Below are 17,563 nucleotides of genomic sequence, written 5' to 3' on the forward strand. Positions count from 1 at the left end.
TAATACACAATATCACTTGAAACTCCTGAGAACAATTAGACCACTGATCTCCCAAAAAACTGTGACCCACTGGCAAAATCTACCATCCTCTCAAGAATGGACTATTGTGATGCTCTGCTGGGAGGTGTGTCTTAAAAGAACTTGCACGACCTCCAAGTGGTTCAAAATCATGCTGTGCGCATTATAAAACAAGTACTTTGTGGTGAGTATATACCTTCACATCGAAGGCGCCTTCACTGGCTCCCTGTAAAAGCCAGAATCAGATTTAAATTAGAGGTCTTTAGTCATAAAGCCATTTATGGCACAGCCCCAGAATATTTAAAGAAAATAATTACTATTTATCAACCTGCAAAACACTGCGTTCAAGTAACACGATGTTACTAAATTGCACGCACCCTAAACGGCTGAAAGCTAATGGGAAATATTTTCCTTATACAGCACCCTCTCTTTGTAACACCCTACCAACCAATCTACGTTTGGATTGTAATGTATCCTAATTTCGAAAGGGCTTGAATGAGCCTAGAGCACTGTGCACATTGTGCTTACTTTCTCTGTAGTGTCCTGTGCATTTTTGTGTACTCGCGCCCTGATGCCTGTCGTGTTTCCGGCGTGTAATAAAACAATATAAAATAAAAATAAAATAACCGCTGGCATTGCTATGGGAAACCTTCCACGGCATTGTTATATGTCCGCCTGTCCCATTGCAGACGGAGACCATACTCATAGAAATCAATGTCTGTATTGCCAATAATGTAAGCAGTACAGCACGAATTGCAAAGTGAACTCACCTTTGTAAGGAAACACAAGCAATCCCCGGATTTATTCACTAATGCTGTTCACGGCACCATTGACATGCCATTTTGGCAGACCTCATGACCTACTCTGGGCACAACTAGCTTGAAAACGGAGTAGTGCTTGAATATATTTTTCAGGCAGGCCTAAAAATGTCTTTGGCATAAGAAGAGTTCAAATGTTTGTCACGCTGTCAAAGCTGGCATATATTTGAGATAGGGCTGCAGGATTTTCTTTGAAAATGTGTTACAAAAGATGTATGTGCTCTGTTGGTGTCCAGGTATCTGTTGTTCCCCTTAGACATCTTTGCAAATTCTGTGGTTTCTTTAACCATTTTATCTGAAATATCTTCTATAAAATGCCTCGTTTTGTTCCGTTACATGGCAGAAAACCCTCACTTCCCTGAAACCTATTGAGTTGTTCGTGTCACGCTTTTTCAATCCACTTGTCTCCATTATGTTTCAGACCAAGGAACAATAATTTTCGTGCTATCTTGTAAGGTGGTATTGTAACATTGGGCCTTGAGGTTCAAATAGGTTGACCAAACTTTCCACTGAATAACACGAGTCGACGAAACCACACTGCTGGGTATGTGGGAAGACAATGTGCTTTATTAGACTGGCCCTGGAAGTGGGTCAAACAGAAATTAAGGAACTGGCCAATTGGCCTATAAAATAATGTTCACTGAGCAAAGAAAGCTAATTCATGCATGGTTGAGTTAGGGGTTTACATAACGTCTGCACTGCTGCCATCAGCTTTATTGAAGTGTTTTCTATTCAAAAGGAGGGTGTATTTGTCACGGTGTGCATATAAATGAATTGAGTTGTACTGATATGATATGATAGGTTATTTATAACGTGCTTAATACCCAAAGGTTTCTAAGCGTGGAGCCGCCGGGTCGAACCCGTGTTCCCTGAGCTATACTTCCGAGAGTTGTAGTATGCTGTGGTTTATTTAACTGAAAGAAGAGACTGCTTTGTGAAAGATAATTATGCTACATGCTTATCATTCTATGTTTCATAATCTGATAGCAAAGCCAGTGAGTGGAGGTTGATTCTGAAATTAAACACACATCTGTCATGTCTTCGAAAAATTCTACTCTCACACCATCCAACCGGGGAAGAGACAAATGTACTTGAGGGCCACAGCACATCACTTAGCATGCTTAATTCATTACGGATTATGTTCATACTTGGAGATTTGTTTGACAAGTGTTTGTGTATTTTCACTGTCTAACAACCTCTTGGGTGTATTTCATACATCGTTTGCAAATACTTCTTTCTTGAATAGATTTTAAAAAAAATAGAATTTCAGACAAAATCAGACACATGGAGACTCTGTGTTGCTCTATAGATAATTGGAGATGCTGCTTAATAAGCCAGCAGAGATGGCCCCACTAAGTGAATCAGGGTATAGTCAGGAAAGCTGCTCATCCCATTAGGCTGAACATAGATGAGACCAAGCAAATCATTGCCATGGCATGACGATACCTCAATGGAATAAAACGTCACAGGATCCTGGGCGCGTCTGTGTAGACAAACGGAGGACTTTGGTAAAAACGCCAGAAACGTACCCAGAAGACAATAGTTCCAAAGACCTTATTGTTGGCCCCATAGGTAATATGTACAATCTCAAACAAACACTGGCCCAAATAAAATAAATAAATCTTACATTGCTGACCTTGGAACTTGGGCACCTTGAATTTGATTGAACGGAAATCACTTGATGATGGCCAAATCACGTTTCCCCATTGCCACAAAATTGGTATTATGTGTATAGTAAATATGCAAACAACGCCTGTACACCGCGCACTCTTGTACTTCCCAATTATCAGCTTGCACACCTTGTACAACATCCATTATCTTCTTGTACCCCACTCTTGCTCTTTCTGTCTTTTCCCAGCTATCCAAAGCAGCCCGCTCTCTTCCAGATACTGGAGACCATGCAAAAGGCAACAGCACGCGGGCCAAATCCTAATAACATTGCATAACATCTGGGCTTCGTGTACACCTCCTCATGTTACAGACGCACCTGCTACAATAACCATTCTCTGTTAAGAACTACACTGCTTCTTGAAGCCAACATTGTTTTTCATCAACTTCTTAGTTTGTGAATTTGTTAACACGTTAAGAGTAAGTCCAGGTCAAAAAGATTGTTTCATGCTGCTGGATTGGGTGCTACCAGCAGCAACATCCTGGGGTTCCCCAGTTGCCTTGACACCTAAAAGCTTTCTCCATTGCTTCAGCGAGGAGTGGTGCAATATTGCATTTCACTTGAAGTAACATAAATCCATGCACCACCGTAAGCCCAGTTGGATGCTGTGATACCAAAAAGGGAGAGTCATAAAAGATGACATCTGTACGCTGACATCTGTATATACATAAATACAAAAAAGATAGAATGAACTTACTGTCAGGTTTGCACGTAGGATATGTTAGCTTGTTTTTGATACACGTTCCCAAAAGCGATGGTCCTGTTTGAACAAAACTCGTTTTGCATTTAAATTCCATGGTTTGCGAATTTTTGAATATGATTTCAGTACCATCGTATTCTAAGTTATTGTCATCCATACCCTCTTGTGTTATGCGGCACGGATCTGCAAATTACAGGACACGACATGGATTAAACATCAAACCTAAAAAAGTCATTTACAAAAGAATAAATACAAATACTTGAAAAACGATATTTCGACAAGCAAACAATATAATCCGATTATTTTACGATGAGGTTAAGTGTGTGGTTTAACGATGCTGTAAATCAAAAAGTAGACTCTCCCAGTTCCAGACTCATCTCTTCATTACTCAGACCACCGTTTGATGTAAATGTGATGTGTTGGTTTTATGTGTCCTAGCATCTCCTTCGGGGTAGTGCACTACTGAAGTTCACAATGAATGAACCTTCCAGTGTAATAGAAGGCGTGGGGGCTGTGGCACCATATCTTGTTCTGTTTCCCAAACAGCTCACAGTAATGGTAATGTTTATTTATATAGCGCGCTACACAGGCACGTGTTTCAAAGCGCTCAAGGAGGGAAGGAACACAGGAAAAAACAACAGTCGCTCAGAGTCCTTGAATTTCTGAGACGATAACGGTCTGCACAGGCAGATTAAGAGGGTAATTCATAGAAATTCGCACAAAAGTGGCGCAGGTGGCTGGCGCACAGTGTTCCCGTGCGATAGACTGCGCCAGCCGCGTGCGATAAAATCCATTTCAGCGCACAGCGTATTCATGGATCTTAGCCTCCAAAACCAGCCGCGGCGCAGAGTGGCGCAGCGACCCTGCAGCAGCGCCAGTTACACCCCCAAGAACGACCTCGCGCAAGGAAAAGGCATCCAAATCCCCAAACCAGCGCAAAGGTCTGCGCCAACCCAAAACCAGTTTACCGGACTGCCAAACAGCAAACTGCAAGCGGGGAACGTGTATTACGGGTTTCGTGGTAACTTCCACACGCGAAAGGGCCTGTGCGAGCGGGGTACATGTATAACTGGGGTTCGCGGGAAGTTTCACACGCGATCGTGCCTGGGGGAGCGGGGAACGTGTATTTCAGGGGTGCGCGGGATGTTTCACACACGATCGGGCCTGGGGGAGGGTTGTACGTGTATTTCAGGGGCTCGCGGGTGGTTTCACACGCGATCCGGCCTTGGGGAGGGGGGTACGTGTATTTCAGGGGCTCGCGGGTGGTTTCACACGCGATCGAGCCTGGGGGAGCGGGGTACATGTATTTCAGGGGTGCGCGGGAAGTTTCACACGCGATCGGGCCTGGGGGAGGGGTGTACGTGTATTTCAGGGGCTCGCGGGTGGTGTCACACGCGATCGGGCCTGGGGGAGCGGGGTACATGTATTTCAGGGGTGCGCGGGAAGTTTCACACGCGATCGGGCCTGGGGGAGGGGTGTACGTGTATTTCAGGGGCTCGCGGGTGGTTTCACATGCTATCAGGCCTGGGGGAGCGGGGTACGTGTATTTCAGGGGTGCGCGGGAAGTTTCACACGCGATCGGGCCTGGGGGAGCGGGGTATGTGTATTACAGGGGCGCGCGGGTGATTTCACACGCGATCGGGCCTGGGGGAGCGGGGTACGTGTATTTCAGTGGTGCGCGGGGACTCCTACACGTGAATTGTCAGTGTGGGTCCTCCCAGGTGTCCCCTCTACCCCCTCCACGGCCCCTGCAGGCAGCCCACAGCACAGGGGACTACCCTGCACCCCTGGTCATGCCCCGCAGGCAGCCCATCCACCATGTGCTTGCCCCCCAGCCAAGCCACATGTCACCTTGCAATATGAACACCAACTCATGTCTCCCAGCACCCCCCCCCAGCAGTGCAGGGGCACCCACCACCAGGCCCCCACTCATGTCCCCCTGCACCCCCACCCCCCAGCATCCAGGGGCAGCCTCCACCAGGCCCCCACTCATGTCTACCACCACCCCACCCCCAGCAGTGCAGGGCACCCTCCACCAGGCCCCCACCCATGTCCAACTCATGTCCCCCTGCACCCCCACCCCCCAGCATCCAGGGGCACCCTCCACCAGGCCCCCACTCATGTCCCCCTGCACCCCCACCCCCCAGCATTGCGGGGCAACTGCCAGCAGGCCCCCACTCATGCCCCCCTGCACCCCCACCCCCCAGCATCCAGGGGCAGCCTCCACCAAGCCCCCACTAATGTCCCCCAGCCAACATGTCACCACAATCTAGATCCCTGGCCCTTATGGTCAGCCTCCAAATGCCAAACACCCACCTGAGTATTGCATCCACCCACTTAGAAATGGCAAAAACATGATAGAACCCCAATTGCAAGTTTGGAAATGAACACATGTCCCTCACATACACCCAATGGGTGTCAGTGAATGTCAAAACCCATATCATGATACTACACATTGAAGTCAGAAGTAGAAATATATATTAAAAGCAACATAAATTGAATAAAAAATAAACAAACAATAATGGAAATTTAAAAAAAAAAAACAGCTGGTCCGTGAAATAATGCAAAACCACAAATCATAATGCAAAGGAAAGGTGTCCAAAGTCACAGTCCACAAAAGTAAATCTAATAACACTACCTAAAAAAAAAAGAACTATATACAAAAATGTGGCCCATTGTCCAAAAGGTCCAAAAAAAAATGCAAAACCAAAGGAAACCTAACACTAACTACATTACTATTTACAAGGGCAGCGGGCTAGTCCGACGGCTCACTTCGGGATGTTCCGGCCCAGGGCATCATCGAACTCCTGCTCAATGTCCCGGAGGCGGTCCTCCTCCATGGCCCCGAGGGTCCGCAGGGCCGTCCACATGTTCACCCCAAACTCCCTGCGGATTGCCTCGAGGCACTCGGCCCGCCTCAGGGCCCTCCGCATGGAGTTCTCCACCCTGACCATCGTGAGCCGTGCCTCTTCCGCCCGCTGCCGCTCCGCATCTATGGCGTGGCCCAACCGCTGCCACACGGAAGACACTTCCCGTCCTGGGTCCTCCTGCCCTCCGGCCGATGCCTGCCCCTTCGATGTGAAAGGCCCCGAGCCATCATGGCTCCCACCACGTTGCTGCTGCTGTGCCTCTGCCCGTGCACTGCCTCCTGCTGCCTGCACATCCTCCGCTGGCTGGGGTGCACTTGTTGATGTGGCCACCCCTGCTGGAGGTCTGACTCCCGACTGTGGCAGGGATGCCTCCTCCACCAGCCTGGCCGCACCGTCAGAGGCAGCTCCACAGGGCACCCAGGTGACTGATGGGTGGGAAGATGGCACGGATGACGACTGGCGCATAGGGGGTTCAGTTGAGGAGGGGGTCGGAGCAAGCCCCATCAAACGGAGGAATCCGGCCTGGGTGACCTGTCCCAGTAGGCCGACGCGGTCAACGAGCCATTCGAGATGACATGCAGTCTCCTCATGAAAAGACTGCCGGTCACCTCGCATGGCCCGTTGACGCAATGCCACACCAGTCAGGACAGGCTCAACCCGTAGCTGGATAGCCACGTCCGCAGGCAGAGGAAGGCCAGTTGTTGTAAGCTCATCCCCTGCCTGAAAACGGGTCTGGACGTAGGCATCCCTGCTGGTGCAAGATGATGCAGTGACAGGATCAGGGACAGGATTGCACACAGGCACCTCCGCTGCAACCTGTGCTGCCTCCTGTCCCTGGTCCTGCACTGCACCACTAGCACCAGTGGAATCCCCACCTCCAGACCCCGTCTCTGTTGCTTGCACGGCCTCCTCCTCCACCAAACCCCCCACCAACCTGGATGACTCCGTGCCATCTTCCCCCGTTGGGCCCTGTGGGGTCCCAGCTGCCCCTTCTGCTGCCGAGGAGTCCAACTCCGACCTCTGCCTCTTGGACCTCCCCCCGGCAGCTGCGGCCTGGGACGCGGCACCAGACTCCTCACTCCCCGACGAGATCACAACCTGGGAGGGGAGCCGGGCCTTGCGTCTCCGGCTGGCGGTGCCATCCCCGCCGCTTTGCTCCACAGCACCTTCTCCGCCCTCTTCATCAGTTGACGCTGCAGACAGGGAGAAATAAAACACAGGCATCAGGGCACTGTACAATGGACACATACACACATGACAGTTGCACATGAGTGGCATTGGCAAACCTCAGACATGGCATCACAATTGGCAACACACATGTCATTTCAACTTGCACACATGAGCCATACCACAGCCACATCACCACTGCCAGCACCATCCATACACATACAACAGCATGAGCAGGCAAAGGTGAGCCAGACATCACATGCAACACAGGGAGTGCACTACACATGCACGCACACCACCACACTTGCATGCATGTGTACACCTCAGCCAACTGTCGCAGTGTTCAGATGGGCATCCATGTCACATCTGCCAATCAGGCTTCCACATCCGGCTGTCACATGCATCCATGTTGCATCACTGTTGCACCCTTGTCAAATACACACACATGCACATGTACACAGTGCTGATACATGCAGCTGAAAACAACATACATGCGTGACAACATGAACATGCCTACTTACATACACATTCATCCAAACATGTGTGCCCACACAACTGCATTTGGCATGCAAGCCTACACACACAAGCACCATCCATGTCTCACACATGACAGCCCTTGCATGTGTTATCCTCACGGCCCTGTACACCCCCACCCATACTCGGCCCCATACAAACAGATGTGCAACCGGCACACTCCTGGCACATCACCACACGCACAGCTTACAATCATGATCATGTACACTTACCGCTCGACTCCAGACGGGCCTGCCTCTCAAGGACCTGGACGTGGAGCGCTGGGGATATGCGTTCCAGGACCCTCATCTGATCTTCCGACAAGTGGCCCCGGCGCCCCTTAGCATCCGCTGCCTTCAAGAGGCGCCGGGCCTTGTTCAGGGTCCTGGACCTGAAGTCCTCCCAGCGCTTCTTGACATGTTGGAAGTCGCGGACTGCCACCCCCTCCGCGTTGATGGCAGTCACGATGTCCGTCCAGATCCGAGTCCGTCCTTCCTTGTCGGCGCGCACACTTCCGAAGAGGGCATCATACTGCCCCAGGACTTGCTCCACCAGGACACCAACTTCGGTGGCAGTGAAGCTGGTGCCCCTCTGCCTCTCTGGCCGGGGGTTGTCAGTGGTGCAGGATGTTGCAGTGCCTGACATGACAACCCCAGAGGCAGGAGTGGGTGGGCAATTGGGTCCTGGGGCTGGGCTGTGGAGCGATGGAATCCCAGTCGGGAGTCTTCGGTTCCAGCAGGGGTGGTCACAGCAACAGCACCCCTGGCTGATGTGCAGGCAGCAAATGGCAGGGCACGTGGGCAGCAGGCAGTCAGGCAGCAGCAGATGGCAGGTGGGAGCGTGCTCGGGGCTCTGGGGGGCAGTAAATCGGCTTTCTGGGCAGGAGCGTGGTCTTCCGTGTGCTTACGCGTGGCCAGCTTGATACGGAGTGATTTGGCACGTGAAAATCCTGCACGTCTGTGTGTAATTCGAGGAAAGGCCCTTAGCGCATAAGCGCGTCTGCACGCATACGTGATTTCATTGGCCCAAAGGCCCCCATGCGCAGCTATGATGTCACGCGCATGGCCGTAGAGAATGGCGCGTGTAAAAAAAAAGATACACCTCCGAGTGTCAAAGCGTGTAATTGGTGGAAATGGCCTCATCGCGATGCGCGTCTGTGACGTGTGTATAACAGGTACGTGTAGAACGCCATTTCCTTGTACGTGCTTTTCGTGGAGAGCGAGCGGGTGAAATCTGTACTTCTTGTCGGTTCACACGCGATTTACTTCAGGCGTTTCAAGTTCGTACTCCCTGTTACCTCTGACAGCTTTTTCTCTTGTCCTCTTTTTCCTGGGCCTGTTTCCTCAAACAGCGTTCCCTTCTATTGTTGTCCTGTCTCCTCAGACAGCGTACAATTCTTCTTTTGGCGGGGGTGTTGCCAACGCGCACACGCGCATATTTTTCACGCTTTACTTCCTGGCAGACGGTGAGTCGTGCACGTATTCAACATCTGTGCTTGCCCCGTGTGTCGCATACCCCTTCAGAGGTCATTCTAGGCTGCGTGTGACACGCATATGTTCATTCTTGTGTTTCTGGGTGCCACAGCGTAGTGCATGTTTCTTTTTCCACACACGTGGTCTAGGAGGGGTTGCGTGCACCTTACTTCCCTTTTTTGGGGTGCCAGTGCGTTGCGTGACCCATCATCTTTCCCAAGGGGTGACATACAGCCTTGCTAGAGCACTAGGGTACGATTACCATCTGGTACCCAACCCCTTTGACCCCCAATTGCCCAGGACAATAGCTCACATCGACTCCCATATGCACAATTACATCAGTGCCATGGCTGGGAGGCGAATAAGCCGTAAGGGTGGCAAAGGTGGCCGAGCCCCAAGTGGTGGCCGAGCCCCAAGTGGTGGCCATGGTGGGTCCGGTAGGGGAAGTGGCCGTGACTTGCAGGGTGCCCCTAGCCCCCCATGTGTGGAGGAGCAGTCAGGGACACCCGTGCCCCCCCCCCGGTTGAGGGTAACGTGGCTGACACCATGCATGCTCAGCCCTTGTTGGACCAGCCCACTGTGGAACCAGACCTGGCACAGGGTGACTCCATGGCTGACTTCCAGGTCAGCAGGTCTAGGCCACGTGCGCCGGTGCACGTTGGTGTCATCAGGCCACGTGGATCAGGGGCAGCTAGGTCAGCTGCTGCCCCGCATAGGCAGGCTGGGGAGGCTGCAGGGGCAGCTGCGGCTCCATCCACCCCACCTCTCACACACACAGCCAGGACAGTGTTGGTCCAAGTCCATCATGCTGACATTCCCCCTGACACCATCACACTTGAGCTAATGCCTGCACCAACTCCCATGTTGAGTGTGCAATCCCACACTCCTAGTACAGAGTCCACCGGGGCTCCTGCCCCTAGTGTCCAGAGCGGTGTAGGACACTCAGGATCCCCACCACCTTCCAAGCGGAAGAGGAAGAGTGCTCGTCCAGTACAGGCTGATGGCCCAGATACGGCTAAACAGTCCGGCCCGTCAAGGAAGCCCAGCTTCAATGAGGCCGAACTGAATGCACTTGTAGAGTATGTGTCCGCACATGACCGCGAAATGGTGATTGTTGCAGGATCCAAGACCACACCTGCACAACGTCAGGCACAGTGGCAGACCATAGCGGACATCATAAGTGCCCTTGGATTCGTGAGGCGCACAGCTACTGAATGCTACAAGCGCTGGAATGACCTGAAGCGCAGGGCAAAGAATAAGCTGGCCTCAAGTCATGCCGCAACTCTAGTGACTGGAGGTGGGTCTCCAGCAGAGGACATAGAACTCACTCCACATGAGCAGGTTGCTGGGACCTACGTCACGGAGGAACAGATCCAAGGCATGGGAGAACCGGCAGATTACGAGGCATTGTCCGGTGAGTGCACATGCATGTGTGTGTCATCCATGTGCATGGTGTGTGGGAGAGGGCTTCTGTTTGGGTGCCAGGTGAGGGTGTGTGTGCCTGAGTGGTTTGGGTCATCCATGTGTCTCATCCAATACATTCTGCGCACCAGCATTTGGGTATAGCAGTATCCCTTCTGCCAACATTAGACATCCAGCCCAACACCACGCCAGTTGCCCTTGAAGTGTCATCTTGCCACAACATTGTTGCTTATTTTCCTCTGTTCATTCAGGCAGATTGTTTGCATACCACCACTTTTACTCAGCATTTCTCAGTCCTATTGTCACATGTCTGACATGGCTATGGTACAGTGGACTGGCTTTGTTTCCTGGACATGATTTGTGTAGACATGTCCCTGTGCTATAGGACCATTTTGGACTGGCAGCTCCAGGTTATACATTTGAACCATTTCAATGAAAAAATCAATTTCATGAGCAAACTGGACTGAATGAACAATTGGTGCCCTCCTCTCCCTCTTCACTTTATGGCTAGGGTACATGCCATCTGTGTGATGGCATGTGTATTTGACCTGCCAATCACTGGCCAATGTGTGATGCCACTGGTAGGCAGCATGCAGCAAATGTGTTCATCTTCCATCTTGGTGTCAACTATGTGTGCCATCTGCCTACCCTTCACACGCAGTGACGGTGCATGCATAGGAGGGTTTCAGTCATGTGGGACATGTGTCGATCAAGTACTGTTTCAGTAGCCTCTCAGCCCTAATTGTGTGCCATAGTGCTAATGCCGGTTTCCATTTGTTTTCTTTTATGTCTTTGCAGGGGATGACGCACTTGATACTGCTGGGGCTGTGGAGATGGTGCAGACCGAGGAGGGGTCTGAGGGCCGACCGACCACCAGTGAGGGACGTGGTGTGGTGGTGGGTGAGAACCCACAACTGCTGCAGGTCGTGCTCTCAAGGGGTGTCTCTGGCTGCACCTCCCCCGAGCTGTATTCAGGTGTCGATTCGGATGATGAGACCTATGTGCCGTCGCAGGTGAGTGTTCCTGGGAGGGATTCTGTTCTCCGACCCACCTGCACCAGGGTTAGAACCCTCAATGGGGATGTCAGTGTTGGCAGGTATGCCTTTGGTGGTTACGGATGCAGGGTCACACTCCGCAACATCTGATTCTGTTCCTGGGCCAGCAGATCAGAGGGGGAATGCAGTCCTGCAGCCTCAGGCAGTGCCGGCACAGCAAGGCGCAGTTCGCCTTGCCCCAGACAGGTGTGGTGCCCGCCGACATGGTGGCCATCCGCCACCTGGCAATACCGCATGGGAGCAATCCATATACGGTATGGCAACCCAACAGGCAGCATCATCAGAGATGATGGCTCAGGCCATGGATAGGGTGGCCACTTCCATTGTCACCCCCGAAAGGCTGATGGAGCGACTACAGCAGGCAACAGACTCCATCTGCCAGTCACACAGGGAGGACATGTTGGCATCCGACAGGGACAGGCGGGCGGCACTGGCGACTCTGCGAGAAGCCATTTCCGTAGAGTCCCAGGGCCACAGGGAAGCCCTGAGGGTGGAACTCCTTCACCTCAGGACAACTCCTGTTGAGCTTGAGGCTTCAACAAACAGAAGGACAGAACAGCAGCTGGAGCGTCTCACACGTACGCTCTCAGCTGAGATGCAGGCAACTAGGGCGGCGGTCCGGGCATCCCGTGAGTTGTTGCATGGGGACCTACGTACAATTATCCTCCAGAACGAGACCTACCACACCCGCATGCTTGCTGCCATGGAGGAACAGACTAGGGCTTTGCGTGGGCTGCCTCCCATAGTGCCACCACCTCCTGATGCAGCTGCAGAGGGCGAGCAGAGCGACAGCAGTGATTCTCTCACAATAGGGTAGCCGTGTAGGCCATGAGCCCATGGAGGTGTTTTTTTTTTTCCGCAAGATCCACACAGGTGGGTTTTGGTGTGCACCTTGTCCTCGGACCTCCTGGGTGGCCTCCCCCACCCCCCCCCCTGGGCCCATTAATGGCCATTTTTGATCTTTATTTTTATTTTTTTTCAATTTTTATTTTTTGGGACAGTGTGTTGCCTTGTGTGGCTCCCGTGGGCATACGCTGTATTGTGGCTGGGCACATGCAGGCTTGTCATGAATTTGGTTCAGATGCTTGGGTTTGTGTGACACACACCCCTCCTGCTTCCCGTTTCCATGGGCTTGCAAAGGGTGTGCCCAAGTGACATTGACGTGCATGGTGACGTTGGACTCCCATTCGATGTGTGGGCAGTCTGTAGTCAATACTGTGTATACATTCATAGTGCATATTGTTGTTGCATTGTACACTGCATGGTGTATTGATATGTGCCTCTGCATCCATCTCATCCTCCTAATTTTCAGGTCCATTTCTCATGTCTTCACAAGGCGGTCAACCTTGGAACTGGAGTCCATGTTGTAAGCAGTGCACCTATACTCTTGTGTGGCGCTAGAAGTTTTCGAAGTGCTGGCATCATCAGGTAGTGAGGCTACCGATTTTTTAAGTCTGTAATGTCATGTTTAAGGTAGGTTGGAGGTTGTGTAGGTGATTGGTATTCTTGGTAAGTATTTGGTAATGTGTGTTGTAGGTCCTGCATTACTGTGAGCATTTCATGTGTGGCCAGGTTTCCATTAGGGACACTGTAGTTGGTGACACTTGGGGCATGTTGTGGGGATGAATTTGTTTGCTCTCACATTGCATGACATGCCATGGTGTGTTGTGTGGCCGTGCCGGGGAGGGGTTGGGTGACATGGCACTGTCTTCCTTGTAGTATTTTGCAAGTGGATATTCATTTCTGCAGCATGGAAGTGTGTCTTTTGATGACACTGCATTGGTGGTGTTTGTGTAGGTAGGGATGCACACATTGTGACACTTCCACATGAACAATCTCAGGCTGCTATGGTTCTGACAGTTGACTGTACCTTTGTTCGTCATAATTGTCAGGTCGAGTCATCATTGCTTGTCAGATGGTATGTGCCGGGCTGTGTGCACTCCACAGGGGTGTGATTTCTATGTGAAGTAATTAGCCACCAGCTGCGTACGGGCTGCCTCACCCCGTGCCCTTTCCCCTCCCATGCACAGCGGGCGTGCATGTGGTTGGGGATGTGGGGGCATCACCATGTCCACAGCCAGGCCCCGGCATGTTGCAACATTGTGCAGGACACAGGCTGCCACTATGATGCTGCACACTACTGGGGGCGCATATAACAGCTGCCTGCCAGAACGGTCAAGGGAGCGAAAGCGTGACTTGAGCACTCCGAATGTGCGCTGCACTATGCCCCGGGTTGCAATATGGGCTGTGTTGTATCTTACCTCGGGAGGCGTGATGGGGTTCCGAATTGGCGTCATCATGTGGGTGCTCAGAGGGTAGGCACTGTCCCCTGGTGAGGAGGTGATGGGTATCATTAGTGGGGTAGTGACATTACTCTGCATCTGACATGCATGCATGTGCAGTGGCATTCATACTCACCAAGCAGCCATGTATCGCCATGCCGCCCAGCATCTAGGTCCCGGCTTAGGGTAGACATTCGGTAAATGAAGCTGTCGTGGGTGGACCCTGGATAGTTCGCATATACTGAGGTGATGATTCCCTTGCCATTACATACTACCTGCATGTTGATGGAATGCCAGTGCTTGCGGTTCCTATAGACATGCTCAGATGCCCTGGTGGCACCTAGCACTTTGGGGAATTGTGCCACACCATAGAAATCGAGGGCGGCAGTCTGCCTTTCTGCAGGTGTCCTGGGCAGGTATATGTACCTACGGACTGATGGGCGTGCAGTGATGATGTTCAAGACCTGGTGTAGGCAGCGTGACTGCGTGGCCTGTGACACCCCACCCACTATGGCACTTGTCCGCTGAAATGATCCTGTGGCCAAGAAGTGCAGTACATTGAGGACCTTCTCCAGGGGGCTGAGTGCTTGGGAGCACAGGGTGGGTGATGTGAGGTCATCCTCCCACTCACTGACCAGCTCCAGTATTATGTGTGGTGGAAACCTGTACCTCCCATACATCAGGCATCCCAAAAAGGCTGGTTCTGGGAGTGAGAATTCGGGCCCTCACTATCCTCCTCCTCCTCCTCCTTTGGTAACCCACGGCCACTGCTGCTAGGAACGGTATATTCATCCTGGCGTCTGAGCTTGTTTGTTTGCACTTTTATGCTGCACGGTTTCAGGATTGGACCATATATTTTTCTGTGTGTTGTAGGCGAACGTGTGAATCTTCCCGCCCACCCCAGGAATACAAGTAACACGCTCTCCCACGCCCAGTCGCAAGTAAATATTCCCGCCCACCCCTGGAATACACGTACCCCACTCTCACAGGCCCAGTCGCGTGTGGAAGTTCATGAGCACCCCGAAATACACGTACCCAGGGGAATCGTGTGTGGAACTTCCCACGAACCCCGTATTACACGTAGCCTGCTGGTATCGCATGTGGAAGTTCACGCGGACCCATAATGCACGTACCCTGATGGTATCGCATGGGAGACTACCCGCGTACCCCAGGAATACACGTACCCAGGCAAATCGCACGGCTGGGGGGTGGGAGACATGTGTGGGGGCCTGGTGGAGGGTGCCCTGCACTGCTGGGGGGTGGGGGTGGTGGGAGACATGTGTGGGGGCCTGGTGGAGGGTGCCCTGCACTGCTGGGGGGTGGGGGTGGTGGGAGACATGAGTGGGGGCTTGGTGGAGGGTGCCCTGCACTGCTGGGGGGTGGGGGTGGTGGGAGACATGTGTGGGGGCCTGGTGGAGGGTGCCCTGCACTGCTGGAGGGTGGGGGTGCAGGGGGACATGTGTTGGACATGAGTGGGGGCCTGGTGGAGGGTGCCCCTGGATGCTGGGGGGTGGGGGTGCAGGGGGACATGAGTGGGGGCCTGGTGGAGGGTGCCCCTGGATGCTGGGGGGTGGGGGTGCAGGCGGACATGAGTTGGACATGAGTGGGGGCCTGGTGGAGGGTGCCCCTGGATGCTGGTGGGTGGGGGTGCAGGGGGTCATGAGTGGGGGCCTGGTGGAGGCTGCCCCTGGATGCTGGGGGGTGGGGGTGCAGGGGGACATGAGTTGGACATGAGTGGGGGCCTGGTGGAGGCTGCCCCTGGATGCTGGGGGGTGGGGGTGCAGGGGGACATGAGTGGGGGCCTGGTGGAGGCTGCCCCTGGATGCTGGGGGGTGGGGGTGCAGGGGGACATGAGTGGGGGCCTGGTGGAGGGTGCACTGCACTGCTGGGGGGTGGGGGTGGTGCGAGACATGTGTGGGGGCCTGGTGGAGGGTGCCCTGCCCTGCTGGGGGGTGGGGGTGGTGGGAGACATGTGTGGGGGCCTGGTGGAGGGTACCCCTGGATGCTGGGGGGTGGGGGTGCAGGCGGACATGAGTTGGACATGAGTGGGGGCCTGGTGGAGGGTGCCCCTGGATGCTGGTGGGTGGGGGTGCAGGGGGTCATGAGTGGGGGCCTGGTGGAGGCTGCCCCTGGATGCTGGGGGGTGGGGGTGCAGGGGGACATGAGTTGGACATGAGTGGGGGCCTGGTGGAGGCTGCCCCTGGATGCTGGGGGGTGGGGGTGCAGGGGGACATGAGTGGGGGCCTGGTGGAGGCTGCCCCTGGATGCTGGGGGGTGGGGGTGCAGGGGGACATGAGTGGGGGCCTGGTGGAGGGTGCACTGCATTGCTGGGGGGTGGGGGTGGTGCGAGACATGTGTGGGGGCCTGGTGGAGGGTGCCCTGCCCTGCTGGGGGGTGGGGGTGGTGGGAGACATGTGTGGGGGCCTGGTGGAGGGTGCCCTGCACTGCTGGGGGGTGGGGGTGCAGGGAGACATGAGTTGGACATGAGTGGGGGCCTGGTGGAGGGTGCCCCTCGATGCTGGGGGGTGGGGGTGCAGGGGGACATGAGTGGGGGCCTGGTGGAGGGTGCCCCTGGATGCTGGGAGGTGGGGGTGCAGGGGGACATGAGTGGGGGACTGGTGGAGGGTGCCCCTGGATGCTGGGGGGTGGGGGTGCAGGCGGACATGAGTTGGACATGAGTGGGGGCCTGGTGGAGGGTGCCCCTGGATGCTGGGGGGTGGGGGTGCAGGGGGACATGAGTGGGGGCCTGGTGGAGGCTGCCCCTGGATGCTGGGGGTGGGGGTGCAGGGGGACATGAGTGGGGGCCTGGTGGAGGCTGCCCCTGGATGCTGGGGGTGCAGGGGGACATGAGTTGGACATGAGTGGGGGCTTGGTGGAGGCTGCCCCTGGATGCTGGGGGTGGGGGTGCAGGGGGACATGAGTGGGGGCCTGGTGGAGGCTGCCCCTGCACTGCTGGGGGGTGAGGGTGCAGGGGGACATGAGTGGGGGCATGGTGGAGGCTGCCCCTGGATGCTGGGGGGTGGGGGTGCAGGGGGACATGAGTGGGGGCCTGGTGGAGGGTGCCCTGCACTGCTGGGGGGGTGGGGGTGGTGGGAGACATGTGTGGGGGCCTGGTGGAGGGTGCCCTGCACTGCTGGGGGGTGGAGGTGGTGGGAGACATGTGTGGGGGCCTGGTGGAGGGTGCCCTGCACTGCTGGGGGGTGGGGGTGCAGGGAGACATGAGTTGGACATGAGTGGGGGCCTGGTGGAGGCTGCCCCTGCACTGCTGGGGGGCGGGGGTGCAGGCGGACATGAGTGGGGCCTGGTGGAGGCTGCCCCTGGATGCTGGGGGGTGGGGGTGCAGGGGGACATGAGTGGGGGCCTGGTGGAGGGTGCCCCTGGATGCTGGGGGGTGGGGGTGCAGGGGGACATGAGTGGGGGCCTGGTGGAGGGTGCCCCTGGATGCTGGGGGGTGGGGGTGCTGGGAGACATGTGTTGGTGATCAGTAGTGCAAGTTGACATGTGGGTTGGCTGAGGGGCATGGCCATGGTGGATGGGTTGCCTGTGGGTCATGAGTAGGGGTGCAGGGTGGTGTGGG

The 17,563-nt window shown here is 54.4% G+C and overlaps 1 protein-coding gene across 3 annotated transcripts in view; it reads right to left on the reverse strand.

The window, feature by feature from the left end:
* The window catches only part of LOC138538019 (coagulation factor XIII B chain-like), a 792,475-nt gene that overhangs the window by 45,837 nt on the left and 729,075 nt on the right, over nucleotides 1–17,563 (reverse strand). For all 3 annotated transcript variants that reach the window (XM_069641499.1, XM_069641498.1, XM_069641497.1), the window contains one exon: nucleotides 3,203–3,388. In XM_069641499.1, the coding sequence (XP_069497600.1) occupies nucleotides 3,203–3,388 (186 nt within the window). The remainder of the gene's footprint in view (nucleotides 1–3,202; nucleotides 3,389–17,563) is intronic.

Source organism: Ambystoma mexicanum, chromosome 1q (assembly GCF_040938575.1).
Source record: "Ambystoma mexicanum isolate Mex_15411 chromosome 1q, UKY_AmexF1_1, whole genome shotgun sequence".
NCBI lineage: Eukaryota > Metazoa > Chordata > Amphibia > Caudata > Ambystomatidae > Ambystoma > Ambystoma mexicanum.